Raw genomic sequence first — 19,921 nt, 5'->3', positions numbered from 1 at the left:
TGCAGGAAATCTGAAACTTGATGTTGGCTGGAAAAGCTCATCTAATCCAAATCACCCTAGGCTCAGTTGAGGGAGCTTGGGCCTGTTTCACAAAGCAGATTTAGTGAAAACTCTGAGTCTGTTAACCCTGGAATGAGGGAAACTGAGTTTTCTGTTTCACAAAGGGAGGTAACTCAAACCAGAGACAGAGGGGTAACTCTAGCCTGTTTCACAGAGAGAGGTAACTTAACCTCTCGGTCAGTTACCATGGTAACATGCTCTCTGAAACTAACCTGGTCGGGACCAGGTTTTTCTCAGAAAACCTTGAGTTTCTCTCTGTCTCCGCCCTCTTCCAGCCACACGGTGTTTTATTTCCTCATTCATTCAGTCAGCGGGCGAGTTTTGGCGTTGTATAGTTCCGTCTGTTTTTTCAGAAAATCATTGCAAAAATGACATTAGAAGTTATATTAGGTGGCAACTATTTCACTACCATGGCGTGTCCTTTTGATAATGATCCCGTGGATGAAGGTGCAGAATTACTGCACAGAGAACTAAATATTCGTCGGGAGATGATTATCAAACTATTGATTATAGATGTGCTTGCATTTCCAGGCAATTCTCTTTTTGAGCGGTACCGTTTCATATCCCAGCAGATAGTGTGTGTTGCGCTGCGTTTTTGCAAAAGGGAGTTTTTTTTATACAACGTATAAAAATCATTCAGTAGGCCTATATAGAAGTTATATTAGGTGGTGACTATTTCCACTACCATGGCATGTCCTTTTGATAACGATCCCGTGGATGAAGGTGCAGCATTACTGCACAGAGAATTAAATATTCGTCGGGAGATGATTATCAGACCGCGCATTGACGTCCTTAATATACTGCAGCCATAAATACAAAATGAATGAAATGGATATTTTGAGCAATTTGAATGTATTTGACTCAGCGTTTCCTAAATATAATCCCAGCTTTTCTTGCAATTCATAGGTTCAAAAGTGTGTGCTTTTAGTTGGGTTACCGGTATATAAACTACTCCTATAGGTGGAAACAACAGCCTTCTGATCCAGAATATCACCTATAATGCGAGGGGGTCCATTTCACGGCAGGGAAACACCGTTTCATGTCACAGTCCATCTCATCCCTCCTTATATTTCCAACATTAACAACCAGTAATGCTCTTATATCACAGCAGGTATTGTGTGTTGCGCTGCGTTTTTTTGCAAATGGGAGTTTTTTATACAACATATAAAACAGCCACTTACGGTAATATTTACTCTACCATGTAAAACATGCTCAAAATGAGGAGTCACCATGAGATTATGCCGATGTTTTACCTGTTTGAACAATGTTTTTATGTTTCATCTTAAGCTGCTGCCAAGTGCGCTTCTCCCCCGTGGAAATGCACTTAAATGAAATAAACTAATAGGCTCCCACTCAAGCAGTTCCCCCTGTGATATTACTGTGATTGCAACAGGACTACATTTAAAAGTATGCACCGACCCGAGCCGCAATGTTCTCCCGCACCGTCTCCCTCTCTTTTGCTGCTGCAGCGGTGTAAACCTGCTCAAACTCATCGTATGAGCGCATTAATATTTCCAATTCCAGGTGTAGCGTAGCCCTTCGCTTCCCCGTTGCCATGGTGACTCGTCGAATCAGGGCTCCATTGATGCTGTCTTTTTTTACTTGTGGTGCACGCGCTCAACTCCAGGTCAAACTACTCTGAGTTGATCAACGTAACGCAAATCTGCTGTTCTGGAACTGAAAACTCAGAGTTTCCTATCTCAGAGTAGATCAACTCAGAGTTCAGGGTTAAACCGGGTTTTTTGAACCTGCTTTGTGAAACAGGCCCCTGGGCTGCTTACTGTTGCCGTGGTTGCGGTACTAGTGTTTTCTTCACTGGTGGTGGTTTTCCAAAAAAATCCAAAATGCATTTATGCCATATTTCCCCCTCTGTCTGTAGACTATGTACATTTAGTAGTCTGCTGCACCCATGGATGTTTGCTGATGGAACAAGCAGGAAACCGCTTTACTCTGTGACCACGAGCCTGCCTGATGTTGACAACGGAACTTCAATGAACCTGTGTTAATTTGGCCTCAAAATAATTTAATTAAAATCCAAAATACATGTAATGGCATGTGTGTCAAAATAATTACCCTAAAATTATTCATACAGAACTTATAAATTGTGAAAAAATATATCTAATACATGTTTTTAACAAAATGCCTTACATGTAAATGGCGGAAACAAATGTGATTGAGGAAGGGAAAAGCTCTCCTTCAACTCACTGAATGAAGCTAAATGAGTATTCGTGTACAAGTCTGAGACGGTAACCAGACCCCCTTTGTCTCCAGACCTGGATGTCAGAATTGTTTTTGATTAAATGCTTAGAGTTTGCCCGGAGATTTAAGAAAAAGAGGATCCAGATTACAAGTGAGAGGCGTAAATGAACTTTTCCTCCAATTCAGTATCCAGACAAACTACCAAAATAATTAGATGGAGAGTTGAGTAAATAATGAGACTGGAGGGATGGCTGAACAGGGGTCAGACACAATATTCTTTTTAAAAAAGGGGAAAAAAAGCAAGCAATCATCCCCATACAGAACACATTCAAATGTTTATTTTTAAGTGTATATTTTTAAATTTACATTCAATGTTACTAATTGTGATGCTTTTAATGGTGTTAGGCCTTATATAAATAGCCAGGGGTCCCAGTGCGAGATTAAACAGTAGAGGACTAACAACAACCCTGCCTAGTCTTACGTCCAAGTTTGAAAGATGATCTATTGCCATTAGTGAGAGTAGCAGAAGTACGACTAGCATAAAGGATCTTGAGGGATAAAAAATAAAATTTAATTATTTTTTTTTTTAAATAAATAAATCGCCAAATCCGTAACATCTTAAGGTAGCATGCATATACCTCCACTCAGTTGGATCAAAAGCACGTTCTGCATCAAGGGAAATAAACACCAGTCTGTCATTTACCTCATTTTGGGTATACATAATCTGCCTGTGTTGAGAAAAAAAAAAAAGAATATCTACCAACACACAAAACCATTTTGATCGGGATGAACTATGCTTACCTAACCTAGTAGCCAACATCTTAGCAATCACTTTCTCATCCGAATTTAACAGACAGAGGTCTGTAGCAAAATGGGGCCGAGTCCTCTCTCCCTTCTTAAGTAAAAACGAACTCTTAACCGATCGCGGGAATGAATTGTTAACAATAGAATGTTGAATCCTTCCGTATAACAATGGGGAAACAAAATCAGTGAAGGATTTGAAAAACTATGCACTAAACCCATCTGGGCCTGCCGCCTTACCATTGGGAAATTATTTTATTGCCCGACATTTCCTTTACTGTAAAATGAGAGTCCAAATCGTTCTTAGAGTGTTCACTCAACTTAAGTAAGTTTACAGAGTCCATCTCATCATCAGATGCCTTACATTTATTTAGACTCCTATAGCTTTGAGTATAAATCCCTAAAGTAGTCATTTATATCTTGAAGGTGGGTAAGAATTTCCTCGGTAGAAGACTTAATTTTAAGAATGGATCTATTTGCCTGAACACTGTGTAGCTGTCTCGCCAGCCACTTTCCAGGCTTGTCATTCAACTCAAATTGCTTCTGTCTCTTTAAGTATTTGCTTATTTACCTGATCACTTAAGATACCATAATATTCATACTGCTATATAAATCAGTGGGAAAAAGAGAAAGTGTATGCCTTCTCAGCTTCAGATAGTAGTACCTCTAATTCCTCTTAACGTTAACGACTCTACTGCTTCTTAGAAGCTTCATAAGAAATGATCCTGCCTCTCAGCACGGCCTTGCAGGATTCCCACAAGATGTAATCATTGACAGTGCCGTTATCATTAATCACCAAAAATTAATCCATGGCAGCTTGTATATAATCATGAAATTTGGTAACTTGTAATAACAATGGGTTAAAGCGTCATGAAAGAAAGGTTTTAGGCAGGGACCAATTCAGAACCATACTGCGAGGATTATAATCAGAAATGAATATACCCTGATATTTAAGGGCGTGTTAACATGCGGTCAAGATAGGAATGGAGATAACAGTTATAGCCCCCCCCCCACGAATCAATCTGGTATCTGAGATCTGGTAAAAGGTTTAAAACTTTCCGAAAGACCTCAGGGTCGTCAATATTGGGACCATAGATATTAAGACAATGTTAATATCTGTCTTTTTATATACCATTAACATTCCATGTAACAAATGTTAATTCGCCCTACTGGTTTATGCCTAAACATTCCTGCCATTGCAAACACATAAGATCAGTAAAACATGCATAATAACCATAAACAGTGAAACATTCACCAGTCTGGCACACAAAACATACACACCCCCCGCCCACCCCTCCATGGACCTGACGGCTTGGCCACACCCCTAACTACTGTAGATAAAAGACTAGAAAATACTAACAGTGTTATGGTGATACCCTCTAACCTAATTTGCTTTAACCTCTATGCTAAAAAAAAAAAAGGCCTTGAGAAAGCATTCTGGCCAAAATGTGGAGTAATCAGACCCTCAACAAGAGCAGTAGGGCGGCCCTTTTGGTCACCTTCTTGGATTCCCACAAACTTTAGATTTAGCTGTCTTGAGCGCCCCTCAAGATCGCTCATTTTCCAGCGGAGAGAGTCGTTGGTAGCCTCTAGCTCTTTGCAGGTCTTCTCTATTATATCCAGACGGGTGTCACCACCAGGACTACGCCTCGATATCCTGTCCATGAAAATCACAAACAGGATTGGTGACAAAGCGCACCCCTGGCGGAGGCCAACCCCCACCGGGAACGAATCCGACTTACTGCCGAGGATCCGGACACAGCTCTTGCTTTGGGTGTACAGAGATTGGATGGCCCACAGAAGTGACCCCCTAACCCCATACTCCCGCAGCACCTCCCATAGTATCTCCTGAGGCACCCGGTCATATGCCTTCTCCAGATCCACAAAGCACATGTAGACTGGATGGGCATACTCCCGGACCCCCCAAAATCTTTCTCAAGTCAGTCCAACAGCAAAATAATCGCAAAGAAATAACACCAAATAAAAACTCAGGGTAAACTATTATGGCTCCTTTTCAAGGATGTAAAACAAGCCTACTGCCCAAATAAAGACCAATGACAAAGATCACTGATGTTTATCTCCCACTGTTATTCAGAGTACCTTTCCAAAGCTATACTGGCACAGTCTAAAACGGACACATATCGCACACAAGCTGGGAAATTTATTACAACACCTCCACACACCAAAAGAAAACTGTTGTGTGCAAAAACATGAAAACCATGCAATAACATACCGCTCTGTTCCACTGTATGCGTCATTCTCATAACTACAGTGGCTAATTTGCACACACCGCCTTCGTTTCCAAACAAATGGAAAACTCTGTTCTGCTCAGTGTCTTTTCTGTGAAGTTCAGTACACATTGTTCAGTCTTATGTAAGGGCTTCCATTTACTGCCTTCAAACTTCTCTTCCCTCTGGCTTTTAGGGAGTGAGTGTGTCCAAACACAGACAGCTTAGTATGCCTTCAACAACATTCCATAAGCTTTGACACTGGACTTAAAGGTGACCTATTCTGTTTTTCCGTCTTTTCTTACCTATGAATGGAATTATGTTTTATAGTCATGTTTAATAATACCAAAGTGTCAAATGATTCAGTCCTTACATTTAGACATGAGCCCTTCCGACCGTTTGGTTTGGCTATGCTCAGCTCTGAACTCTAGGTACTCGTCGTTATTAGAAATTTCTTCAAATTTCCGGAATTCGTCTCCGTAGAAGAATCCCGACTTCCCTTTTGGTCATGCTGCTAAACACAGGCTCAGAATGTAAGCTGTGAGTTCAGACACTTATGCTGTTTTGGTGTTTATTTTGAAAGTTAAGCTGTTCAAGCTAATGTTAACATGTTGCGCAGCTAACGTGGCTAGCTTCCTTATAGACAGTGTTTCAGCTGCTAGGATAGGCGTAAGCTGCATAACATTTCCCGTTACGCAGTATAGACAGTTGACCAATCACAGAAGACCAGTCTGAGCACACTGGGCTTTCTGGGGGGTTAAAGCTCAGACCAGGCTCAACGTGGAACTTAAAATGATTTAATCAAAACAATTGAAAAGTCAATAAAAATACATTTTCGTAAAAGCTGCTGAGTAGCTTTACCCCTGACTGCCTCTTGTAACTTTTATGGTGAAAAAAGTTCACTCGTCACTTAATAAACATACGCTTGACTTCACGTTACATCCGGGGATATTTATGTTATCTACTTCTAACCTGCAGCTCTCTGAACTCTTTGAACAAGTTCACATGTCTGTCAGCTCCATGTTTCTCCAAGTTGGTCGTGTTTGCTCCCTCGGTCTGTATCGATTTTAAGCATTGTTTACAGCCGGGCTCTATGGTGTCCATTGGCTCGATACTGTCGGCTATTTTTTTTGCTCTGTGCGTCTCCTTATAAATAAGTCTAGGACGGTCGGCAAGATAACTCATGCCACTTTCAGCCATGTCTGTCTCTGTGGCTGCGCCCACTCTGGCTGCAGGCAGTGATGAAGCTGCACACAGACAATTTGTTCATATATGTTTGTGATAGGATGCATTTCCCTGTCAGCTGACACAGGAAAGATTAAATAACACAGCATGCATGTTGAACCTTCAGCCACACAGGAAAGATTAAATAACACAGCATGCATGTTGAACCTTCAGCCACTCAGTCACATGTGTATTGATTAGTATTGTCATGAAACAATTTATCTGAAAGATCATGCTGTGGATCCGGTTTTCCTTTGATTGTGAGCCTCTGTCCTGGGAACCTAATCCTCCCGTCTAACCTATATATGCTGTGTGTTGCCCTATGTTCTTTGTCAGACCTCTGAACCTAGCCCATAGAGTAGGAGCTATGACCCAGCTGTTGTACTTTGAATATAATTATGTTATATTCAAGTTAATCAAACTTCTTACAGTATATGAATGGACTTATTTGCTAATTTCTCAAGACAATTAGAATTGCCAAAGCAATGATTATGTGCCATTTCTGATAGCATTGCACTCTAAGATGGGAAACACTGGCTTCTGAATGGGGTTTCTTTCACTAAAGCAAAGAAAATGGACAACATACTCTGCTGAAATGCTAAATGTGGCATGGTAATTTCATGCATTTGTGCCAACACATTTAATTACAATATTACAGAACATTGCAAAACAAGTTTTCCCTTATTTTATTTCTCAGTAGGGCTGGGTGATATGGCCAAAATCTATATTTCTTAATTCTATTCAGATATAGGTCACTTCATATCTTGTTAATATAGACTTCATGATATGAAGAAGAAGAAGAATTACTTTATCCCGCACGGGGGAATTTAATTTTTTCACTCTTATTATTATACATGTTACACACACAGGCCCGAAATACACACATGCACTAACAGGACCTATACATGCAATTAAGGAGAGATGTTAGAGCGAGGGGGCTGCCAGTGACCAGCGCCCCGAGCAGTTGGGGGTTCGGTGCCTTGCTCAACAGCACCTCTGTAGTGCCCAGGAGATGAACTGGCACCTCTCCAGCCACCAGTCCACGCTCCATACATGGTCCACACAGGGACTTGAACCAGCGACCCTATGGTTCCCAGCCAAGTCACCTATGGACTGAGCTACTGCCGCCCAATATAGCATGTTTTCTGGTAATTCAATAAAAAGTTTATGCAAAATAGCCACATGGTAAAGCCTATTTTTTTTAGTAGTATAAAGTACTTAGTTTACAAATAAATAGTTTTCCAGCTATATGCTGACTATGTTTACATTCATGAAAACAAACAGTGTGGTGGAAAATTAAAAGCACAATGTTCAAATCCTATTCCCCCAAATTATTTCAGATTCAGAAAATTCAGAAATTTAAGTCAGTATGTACTTATTATTACCGTATTTTCACGACCATAAGGCGCACCATACTAAAAGGCGCAGTCTCAGTTATGTGTGCCATAACTGTATTTAACACACACATAAGGCGCACCGGATTATAGGGCACAGGTTTTATATACCGGTACATATCCTCTACTACGTTTAAATACCTCTACTGCGTATTTAAAAATAGAGCGGGAGCAAAACTGAGTATGTATTTCATGTATTTATTACATGTATTTATTACTAAGTATTAATCAAAGCCATCAAAGTTATCATCCTCTGTTTCTGAATTAAACAGCTGCGCTAAATCAGACATGCCAGTTTCCCCTTCTTCGCTGTCAGAGTCACTTTCCGTGCCGTGCGGCTCCTCGGAAATGATGCCGGCTTTTGCGAAAGCTCGAACAACAGTGCCAGCAGACACGTTAGCCCAAGCATCTACAATCCATCCGCAAACTGTGGCGTAACTTGCCCGGCGCTGCCTTCCACTTTTCATGAAACCGTGGTCTCCGTCGGTCATCCATCGCTCCCAAGCCGCTCGCAGCCTTACTTTAAACGGCCGGTTCACACCGATGTCGAGCGGTTGAAGCTCCTTTGTCAGACCTCCCGGAATAACAGCAAGCACAGCGTTCATTTGTTTCACCGTGTTTTTCACATCGGCTGTGAGATGGGCACGCATGGAGTCACAGACTAACAGCATGGTGATGCGCGGAAAAAAAAACACCTGGTCTCCTTACATACACCTCCCTCAGCCACTCTTTCATCATCTCCTCATCCATCCAGCCCTTTTCATTTGCCTTAATAACGACTCCAGCCGGAAAAGTCTCTTTAGGCAAAGTCTTTCTCTTAAAAATCACCATAGGCGGCAGTTTGTCCATTTGCGTGGCAGCCAAGCACAACAGTAAACGAATCTTTTTCATACCCCGTTGTGCGTATCGCTACCGTTCTTGTCCCCTTCTTCTCCACCGTGTGATTCAACGGGATGTCGAAAGTGAGCGGCACCTCGTCCATGTTGGTGATGTGGCTTGGCTGGATGCGTTTGTCGGCGATGCGTTTGCTGCAGTAGGAGTGGAAGCTGGCCAGCTTTTCATTATAATCCGCCGGACGTTGCTGCGCTACTGTAGTCCTGGTCCGGATGGAAAAATGGCACCGTTTCATAAAACGCAAGCACCACGACGGACCTCCTTGAAAATGTTCAATTTTCATTTCTTCCGCTAGCGTTACTGCTTTTAGTCGAACAGTGACCGTCGAAACGCTCGCCCCACTCGTTCTTTGCTCGATGATCCACCGCTTGAGTCTTTCCTCCAACTCGGGCCACCTCGCCTTATGTCCGCGGAAAGTCAGCAGCGTCTTCTTCACCTGTCGGAGTTCGTTTTCCATCTTCCTCCACTTGCGAACCATCGATTCATTAATCTTGAATTCTCTCGCGGCTGTTCAATTTCCATGTTCCTCTGCGTAGCTGATGGCCTTCAGTTTAAACTGTGCTTCATAGGCGTGTCTCTTTGCCATTCTCAGGGTTGTTAAGACAACAATGTTCTGCATAAAGCACATACCTGTTCTTTTATACAAAATCCACGCCCACTATCCCCCTTTAACGTTCTCACGGTGGTCTCAACAACATCTGCAGTAACAACCCACATAGGGCGCGCCGCACATTTTGAGGGAAAAAAAAAGACGTTTATATGCGCCTTATAGTCGCGAAAATACGGTAATTTGGACAACGTTATGGTGCATCCCGAAATATTCTTTAATCAAGACTCGATTCCATTGAAAGTCGATAAATCCTCATATTGAATTATCCCCCAGATAAACAGATTGATCATTTACAATTAAATCAAGCATGTCACTATGTCCCACAGTCTTATCAATAATAATAATAATATTCATAATAGAGAGCTGTCTAATCACCAGAAACTGTTTCCAGGAGGCAGTAGGCAGCATGATGCAGCACCAAGACACAACATGGTGATGTTTCCATCTAAAAGATTTTGGTTTAAAACACACTGCACATGCAAGGAACACAACACAGCATCACACACCAGTCCCAGAGGAACAGACCAGGCTTTTACCCTTTCGGCTGTGCACACTTCAGAAACTCCCAGCCCTTCGGAGAGGGAAGGAGGAGGCCTGGGGGATTGAAATGATGCATAATGTAGAAAAGTAAGAAGAGTGAATGGCAAACAGATAAATGGTGAAAATTAAATGGGTAAAATATGAAGCGAAGATTTAAATTGAGTGCAAATAAGATTAGGTATTATGTGGGCAGTGTCTGCACAGATCGACAAAAGGTGTCATTAAGCGACATTACAGAATGGCTGTTTTTTTGCTAATGCAATTTTGAAATTAAACAGTATTTAAAAGTGTTACTAGCAGAGGTATAATGAAATGGTAAAGTGTTGCCACACCAGTGACTTCAAAGTATGAGGATTGAACAGTTCTGTCTTTAGCTGCAGACTTATGAGCACTGACGTTGGAATCATTTCAAGTGACAGCCACACTTAAGACCATTAAGCTTTAAGCATTTGAACCATGTTCTAGCTTGCTACTAGCCAATGGCAGGCTAATACTGCGAGTCTAAAACTGTAGTCAAGAACTGCAAACATGGCGGCTAGGGTGACACCCTGGTGATCCCCCGGATGTCATGACGTTATGACAGAGATGCCCCTACTTTCGGCCCGATAGATACGGATTGTACAGAAACTGTGGTAGCACCAGGTTTCAGTACCCAACCCTAAATATAAACAACAAAAAATATATATATATAACAAAAAAAAAAATAAGTTTCCCCCCTCCCTTATACATCCGGACAGACACAGGTTTCATAAACAATAAAAAAATCAGCCCCTTGAGATATTTCAGACTGAGGTGGGATGTTCAAAACACCTAGCATACAATTCACTGTTTATACTCTCCTATCAAGCCTGACTGATAGCCAAAATCAATATTTGATGAGCCACTTTCAGTGTTTGATCATATGATGCAACTCAAATAAATACAGAAAGTGCACAGGCCTTTCTCTTTCTGTTGTGGATTAGTCACTACTGCTCCAGAAAACCACAAATGGCAAGAAATTACGAGCTCAAAGTTCTTTAAGGAAGAAAGTTCTTGACCAGGGATGGACCAAAGTTAAAACCTTCAGCATCCACACTTGACAAGGCTCTCACATGAATAAAATAAACATAAATAAAAGCATAATAAATATCCTCCTGTTCCAATGTGCCACATAATTCAGTCTGCATCTGTCAAAGTAGCTCACTGAGAGCATACTATCAAGGCTGAGTCCTTACCACAGTGGCCTTTGGCACACTCTACTTAGAATCTAACTGGCTACCCTTGTCAACTCTGACTGATACAGTATGGAACTAACCAACTTATTAAATACATCATTGTAAACATAGCCTGTCTGATAAAATGCTGTAGTAGCATATTTTCCTATGAAAAAAAAAACAGACTATTCATAAATTAAATGAGTTAATGCTACAAATCAAATACAATATACAGCCTAGGTTTAATTTTATAAATCCCACCCGCTGCTAGGAAATAAATGTTTGTTTTATGACCTTGCTGTATCAGTACCATTATACTTTCTGCCTGTTTGATTTTAATCCCCAGCACAGGCTGTTGAACCATACAGCATGCATAGGGGCTGTGGTGGGTGGGGTCAGGAAAAAGACATGAAAAAACTGAACATTTTGTTCCTGGACTTTTCGAACGCTAACACTGCCCTTTGATCAGCAACAACATGAGACATTAGGAGCTGCACATCAAGATACACCAGTTGGAAAGAAAACTGTGCATATTCTGCATTACATTTTTCTGCATGCCATCATTTTCCACTCTGTCATCAAAATTCAGTGTGTAGAGTAATGCATTTCATTATCAATAAATGCAGCTAAAAGGTTATACAAATTACTGTATAAGATATGATAGTGATTACTAGTTTCCCGTGGTAAATATACTGTCCCATAGAGTATCGTTGTGAAATCACAACACAGGCGCTATGTGGGAGTGTGCAGCTGGGATAGGACAGAGTGTACTCAAAGTTGGACCAAACCTACCTCTTTGTATCAACACGTAACATGCTCATCTACACAGCCTCATGTATGCTGCTGCCTCACACACCTGTGCTACAGCAAACAGTGCAGGTAGAGTGGATCCGTTCATTCCGTGTGTACTATCGAAGCACTATCTTAATTTACTTTGTAGGATTTCCCTTTCCTGGAGCTTTAACGTCTTGATATCGACTGTGTTTAAGCGGGAGACAATGTCTGGGGATAACGGTCAACGTCCAGAATTGGTTTTATTAAGTTATTTATGGGTAACGACACGTGTGATGAAACATTCAAATGGCGTTACAAACTATTTGAATGGAGCGCGCGCACGGCTCTCTCCAAGAGCCAATACAACAACTGAGGATGGATATGGATTCTGGAGGGGATCTGGGTACTAACGGAGACCCCCAGTGGCCACGTAGAACCCCGCCCACGGGCTTCTAATATTGACACGTGAGCATTTGGAAGAGTGACTCGACATACCGGGGAAGCGGGGTGCTGAGCGCCCCAGGGTGACCACGCACGCACGCAATGCTGGTTCAACTCGTCGCCTTTCTAACTGGCTGTTTGGCCAGCAGCAGTACTCTGGAAAGAGCAGTAAACCCGCACCAGAGACGCTAACTTCATATCTCCCGTGAGAGCCATTGTTCCACTACAACAGTAATCGAGTTGGAGTCGCCATGGCCAACAAGCTGGTGTCCCTCGATGGCGACGTTAGTGTAACAATATCGTTTCAAACATACGTGCAAGGTCTAGTCACGTAACGTTATTGCTATAGTTTTGTTACAGAGCTAGCGGCAAACCTAACTATTATCTGGTGACGTCCTAAAAGACGAACCGTGATGTACGGTGTTTACGTGTTAAATAAACCGTGTTTACATGCTCCACAAACCCAGCTTCAGCACGGTTCAACCCACTCGCTCGCAGCTACCACGTCGACAACCGTTTTCGAAGCTAAATGAAGCAAGCTAGGCAGGACTAGGGCCCTGAATGAAATAACAGCTTGACAGACGATTAACTTTGAAAGGCCTGCCAGTGAAAGCTGAAGGCTGCAACGCATAATTCCACCACTGCACCCCGCCATACAATTGGGACAGAAACAAAAGCAGCTACGCACCTTTGGATTTGACGTGCACTTTAGCGTTTTTCTTTGAAGCCATGGTGAATGTGTGGCAGCAGGGCAAGTAGACCTGGAGAAGAGTAGACTGGCGGCCGGAGGTCGTGCTTCTAGCAGTGAAAAGAAATCACATTATCTCCTACTGCCTGATAAAAGCCAGAACCGCCCCTTCCAAATTGGGACTGGCAGCTCTCTAAACTAATGACAGACTTGCCACACAAAAATGGGCGGAGCGGAAGAATAGTGCAACCAATGGAGTTTGAGAGGCGTCGTACTTATTCAGCCGTGTGTGTAGTCTTTTCTGGCCCCGCCCCTGCTCCTCTGGAACGTGGCAAGATGGTAGATCCCCTGGCAACCATGGTGGCAATACAGTCTATCGTGGCAACGCTCAGTTTGATTTAAATCCCGACATGAAACAACAGTTTATAGACCTTTTCAAAGCTGTAAATGTTATACTCACAAAAGTGTTTTGTTGAGCTATTACTATTGTTTCAATTCCTCCGGAGTCACTTTTTGGTTTATTGCTCTTGCATCATTTTATTTTATTATTTTATGCTGCTCATTAAGACTTATATTCTTAACAATTTGGGGAATGAGCAGTTGTGGTCCCTTCTCACTTATTGTTGTCCTGTGTTTCCAGTCAGGATTATCTATGTCAGCGGCCAAGCCGTGACCCACTACATAAAAATAAAAATTCTATTTGTGTCCGAGTTTGATTCCTGTTGCAGTTCATGTGAATGACATCAGCTGACAGGAAGTTAACAAGGACCAAGGCTGTTGCCTAGCAGTGGAATTCCAATGAAAAGGTCTAAAGATATGTCTTCCTTAAGGTCCCTACACATGATACACAGTAAAAACACCGTGCTCCGGCAGTTCCATTCATTTCCTATGGAGGAGTCGGTAGCGCCCAATGTAGCGGTGTGCACCACTCAGATTTGCCTCTCTTCCGCTGCACTTGACCTAGTTGCCGCTGACCTTTCAAAAGTCCAACCAATGAGATAGAAGCTTTGAGTGTGACGTTAACATTTCCTAGGCAACCAGAGAGCGACATCAAGCCGGTTAGAAAGACAGAGGAAAAACGTATTGTTTGTGTGTCCGAGTTTCCCAAACTGATTAACATTACATTAAAGTTGTTTCACCATTTTGGAAGAAAACGTAATACTTGGAGGTTTATAAGCAGTCACACCAGGCTTGTGAATAGGCAGTTTACAAGCTATTGGATGTTATAATACTAATGTTGATTTAGCCGTTCATTGGGTGTCTGCGCCCATTCTCGCGGTGAGCTTAGCGCAAAAAGCTTATCATGTGAAGGCCCCTTTACTTAAAGTGAAATTCAGGCATAAAATCATTCCAGGGTCTTTTTTCGGCAAATACACTCATCTAATAAGCCATCAAGACAATTTTTCAGTGTAACAACTATTAACGGCGATATCCCGGAGAGTTGCTAACAGCCGAATGCGGCTAACAGTGATTAGCTCGGGTCAGTACGGTGGAGGCATTAAAACGTCTTTATTAATCACTATTACTGCTCAAAATAACAGCAAACCTCTACAGTAGCATGAGAAGAGTCCCTACACAGAATACAAAGCACCAATGGGCTTCTTCCTTTGGGATTGACTTTGGTAATCCACTTGAATGGACTTCAATATGAGAGGAGCTGGTACCGGTTGGTAAGTCTTTCATAACACTCTTTAAATAAACTCTGGCATCACTAACTCCGTTGTTGGTGCTTTGTTTTATGTGTAGGGGCAAGGAGGCGGAGAAGGGGATGAAGGTGGATGGACTGACAGAGGAACAACCGACGCTGGAGCAGCAGCTTGAGTCCGCTTTCAAGTGGCGCAGAGTTGGGGACCAGGAGACCGACGTCGCTGGGAGAGCGAGGAAGGAGCTGAAGCGGTTCACTTGGAAGAAGTGAGAGGAGGCGAGAAGAAATTACATTTGTAGCCTATACCACGGAACAGGCACAACATTTTGTGTTTTATATTTGGATTCTAATTATTATTTTCAAAGGCTTATTTGATTCCTGGCGGATCCCTGGATTTTACATAAATAGCCTGTAGGAATATCTTATTTGGGCGAAAGATGAGAATTACTTTTTTGGGGTCAGCCTATTTGTATTATTGATTGGGGTGTTTTATTTTCATTTTTTTTATTCTCCATTGTGTGGGATTGGTTTGGAGTGGGTGAATAGTTTTTATCCCTATGCCTAACGTTCTGTTGGCTTTAAAATTACTATAAGGTTAAGATCGGGAGTGATGGTTGGAATTCGTTGGACATTTTTAGCGTGACTGGAGGACTTCAGTTTGGGAAGTTTTCCATCACTAAGGGGGGCCCTCTGCTCATCAACAAGGAAAAAAGGGAGAGATAAAGAACCCCAGTTTACCATGGGAGATTGCTTTTTTGTTTACTGTTGTTAAGTTGGAACAGCTGTTGCTGTTGTGTTTTTGTGTCCATGTTTAGCTTATGGGTAATGAAAGTGCATTGGGGAACTGATTTATAATGTAGCACAAAGGTCTTAAAGTGGTATCACTGAAAGTGAATGGGCTGAGTAGTCCAATTAAGAGTGGAAAGTTTATGGCCAAATTCAGAAAAGAAGGGGTTTTTCTGCAGGTGACACATTTGTCTACAGAGGAATGTCAGAAACTAAAGAGATTTGGGTATAACAACACGTTTTATAGCACTTAACACAATCATAGTAATAGGACAGGGGTAGCCATATTAGTAAAAAATTCAACCAAATTTGATCCTGAAAAAGGAATGTGTGATAGGTAAGAAAGGTATATAATGATAAAAAGTAAATTAGAGGGACAGAGAGTGACAATGTTCAATATCTATGCATATCCAGATAGCAAGAAAGCCTTCTTGAATTATTATTTGACATTATTAATGAAGAAGACGAGGGAACATTGCTATGTGGAGGTGACTTCAATATGGTGATGAACTACAATCGAGATTTGACTAGTACAAAGAAGAATAGGACACGCATTAACAAATATATGAATACGCAACTGATTGATTTGGGAATAGTAAATGTTTGGAGAGACTACACACAGTATTCGGACCCACACCAAATGTATTCAAGGTTGGATTACTTCTTCATGACAAGGGGAGACATGCATAGGGTGTACTGTATTGTACTGGACTGTAGGATAGGGGTAGCCGACTTATTAGATCATAACGCAGTTTTCCTAACAATAAACTTAAATAAGAGAAAGAGGACTACAGTGTGGAGGATAGATGTGGGGGTACTGAATGACAAAGTGGCTTGGTGGAAAGGACAAAATATAGGTATAAAGAGGAAAATTATAATGGGGAAGTAGATCCAACCATTTTTTGGGATGTGCTTAAGGCCACCATTAGGGGAAATATGATGGCACAGACAGACTTCACTTCAAGAAATCCAGACTAGTTAACTACCAGAAACAAATTGGTCACTTAAAAGACTTGGAGAGAAAACATAGCGCCACAAGTGACCCAGAGGTAATTAGACAGGTGAAAGAAGTGGAAAAGAAGGCTAGATTTGTCAAGCAAACCTAGTATGAGGGAGGCCCCAAAGCAAACACATTGGCTAGACATATAAGAAAACCACAAGCATTGAACACCATATACAAAATCAGAGAGACCCCCAAACTAATGAATTGCTTCCTGAACCAGACAAAATAGAGAGACTTTCCAGGGAATATTATCAATTCTTATACACACAACCAGCAATGGCAGACAAACAGGATATGAGGGACTTGCTGGACAGGTTGGATCTACCATCAAATAGGGTAAGAGCAAAATAAATGAGTGACTGCAAACATCACAGAGGAGGAAATGAAAGAAGAAGACAAGAATCTAAAGAACAGAATATGATAATTAAAATAATGATAGATGTATATGAAGGGAGAAATGTAGAATGATTTCAGCTCTATACCATGCTCTAGGGGCCAGTGGGGGTAATTCAACTGCATATATTAAAGAAAAATGGGGAAAAGAGCTTGGAATAGAAATAACTGAAGATGACTGGGATAATGTGTGTGCAAAGTTCAACACTCAGACACTTGTTCTAGGACATGGCGGGAATTTTGGTGGAAGAACATTGTAAGGTTTTTCATAACACCAAAGATTAAGGGAAGATACACACCAGATCAGAAATGTTGGAGGCTGTGTGGTCAAGCATAAACAGACCATACGCATGTGTTTTGGAAATGTCAAAAGATGGAGGGATATTGGGATGGAGTGTGGAGTGTGCTGAGGGAGATACTGGGATATGAGATACCAAAGACTTGTTTGGTTTTATATCTGGGGAACATTTCACAGGAGGATTTAAAAGGTGGAGATAGATATCTGGATAAAATAATATTGGTATAAGGTAGACCCCCCAAATATAGAACAGTGGCTGAGCATTGTGGAAGAGATTCATGTCATGGAGAGGTTTACACCTCTTTTGGAGGATTACAAAAGGGGCGAGGACGATACCACTGGTAATGACAACTGAACAGGACAGAATTGTTGCATTGTATCTGGATGAAAAGGACCTATAAGCTGTTTAATGGACGTGTTATTTGTGCTTATTGTGTATTATTGTATAAAAATAAATATCCAGATAAAAATTAAAGTAAAAAACAAAACAAAAACGATGCCCCACCTCCGGCCTTAAGCCTGCTGCGTCACATAACAACAGTGCTGCTGCGCGAGAGGAGAGAGACGGACCCATAGACTGTTCCAGATTTGGTGAGAAACCAAGCAGTTTCAGTCGGTTTCACTAGTTTCCTGTGGACGCAGATATTTCTTGAGCTGAGGCCGTGTGGACTGAAAACTCTTTTAAGAACATCGGAGAAAAGTTTTTGATTGTGCGGACATACCCTTAGTCCACTGGTGACCCACAGAACTAGAATCTTTTACTCAAACAGACAATTTAAACAACATGTGGATGACTTACTGACCAACCTTCAACACCGTCTTCATTTAGTACATGAAGGCTAAATGTGTTTGCACTTTGACACCATTCAAAGCTGACTGCAACACACAGAGTGTGTGTGTTTGTGTGTGTGTGTGTGTGTGTGTGTGTGTGTGTGTGTGTGTGTGTGTGTGTGTGTGTGTGTGTGTGTGTGTGTGTGTGTGTGTGTGTGTGCTGGAGGGAGGTTTCTGTTTTCACATACTGTGTGTGTGGTTGAGTGATTGAGGAGAGCTTTGAATTGACCTAATCACTTTGTGGAGGAGTGATTTTGGATGTAAGGAGTAATCTAATCACCTGAAGATGAGTGTTTGTGGGGGCCTGTCCTCCCCCATTCGTAAAAAGTTTTCCGTCCACAGGGCCGTCCACAAACCAACTCAAAACACTGTAGTACACATGCCAGGCCACATTTTGTGTATCTGCAACAGAAATAGACCAAAAGCAGAGAAGGGACAGGGAGATGCTGCATATAAACCTGATACAAACACTGCTGACTTTCTTGCTAAATCTGGCAACTTTCCAAATTCTCTTGGCAACTTTTTTTGTCAAAAGCAACTAGAGACAAATCTAGAGACGGTTCCTGGTGTTATTGAAGACTTTTGTGGTGTTTTGGAGACTCTGATGTGAAAGCATGTATCACTCTGCAGTTACTGTCCTCAATGAGCAGTGGGTGCTGATGTGAGCTCCTTCCCCGCTCCAAAGCACTCACAGGCGGTCACTTTCTTACTAGGAAACTTTATTCATAAAAAGTGACTAGTGACAAATTTAGCGACTTATTCAGACCATCAGGGAAAAGGGAAAAATATATGGTAGGCCTAATTCATTGGCATAAATGCCGCTCAGAGAAATACAACTCTACGGCTGCTGAGGTCCGTCTCTCCCCCTCTCTCCACTACGTAGAAGCACTGCGAAGACACTGTTGTCATTGTTGTCATGTGACGCTGCAGGGTTAAAGCTGGAGAGGTGGGGCGATGACGCTCCAGAGAGCTGCCTGAATAAGTGCATCTGCAGCTGAATAAGGAACAGACACATCGCCAACAGTCTGATAATAACCTCCACAACACACGTCACTCTGTGCTTTCTGTGACATGAGAAATACTACTAATAATAATGTTGAAAAATACAAAACCTGACAAAATACACAGAGCTACAGGCTCAGAGGTTGTGGACCCAGTCCATGAACAAGGATGTAGGCTACTTCCTCTCAGGCAGAGGGTGTCAGTTTAGTAGGCGGTCCCTAATGTGGACAGAGTCACATACCTGTTCTCACTACTATCTGAATGTGGAGACATGCAGCTTTAAACCAACTCCGAATGTTGTTTTTGACATCCATGATGCTGTTATACTGCAGCAGTAAAACAGGTTATTATGGACAAATTTAAAATTTCAAACAATAGGAGAGAGGCCCACAGCATTTATTGTTTGCAGCCTGCTCCTGGAGAGGACATGGAACAAATCAGAATTGGAATCAACTTTATTGCCAAGTATGTAATCAGATTACATACCAGGAATTTGACCTGGTAATTCTGTTAGCGGATGCAGGTAAATATACAGTGATATACACATAGAAAAACACAGAAAGAATACACTAAATTCAAGTTACACACAGATATAAGGAATGACAGCTATATAATAAGAAGAACTTAAAGTTATACATATAGAATATAAAATATAATAAAATGTGTGTATGTGCAGGTGATTGCGTTAATGTAACGCACCATGATCTGATATACAAGCAGGGTGTGTATGGAGTTACATTTATACAACGTGTAATGACCTGGGGGTGGTTGATTGCGAGTGTGTGTGTGGGGATGGGGTCGGTTCTGGCCCAGTGAAAGGCAGAGTGCCTGTCAATGGGGGACCCGGGTCTTGTGGTTGCAGAGGCCAACTGCAGACGGGAAAAAACTGTTCTTGTGGCAAGAGGTTTTGTTCTTGA

At 41.8% G+C, this 19,921-nt stretch overlaps 1 protein-coding gene across 1 annotated transcript in view; it reads right to left on the bottom strand.

Moving 5' to 3' along the window:
* The window catches only part of asph (aspartate beta-hydroxylase), a 74,582-nt gene extending 61,396 nt beyond the window's left edge, over positions 1–13,186 (bottom strand). Inside the window, exon 1 of the mRNA XM_083928441.1 lies at positions 13,047–13,186. Within this exon, the coding sequence (XP_083784567.1) occupies positions 13,047–13,089 (43 nt within the window). The 5' untranslated portion in view covers positions 13,090–13,186. The remainder of the gene's footprint in view (positions 1–13,046) is intronic.
* Positions 13,187–19,921: the final 6,735 nt, after the last annotated feature.

Source organism: Echiichthys vipera (genome assembly GCF_963691815.1).
Source record: "Echiichthys vipera genome assembly, chromosome: 15".
NCBI classification, from domain to species: domain Eukaryota; kingdom Metazoa; phylum Chordata; class Actinopteri; order Perciformes; family Trachinidae; genus Echiichthys; species Echiichthys vipera.
This window is presented reverse-complemented; position numbering and strand designations above follow the sequence as displayed.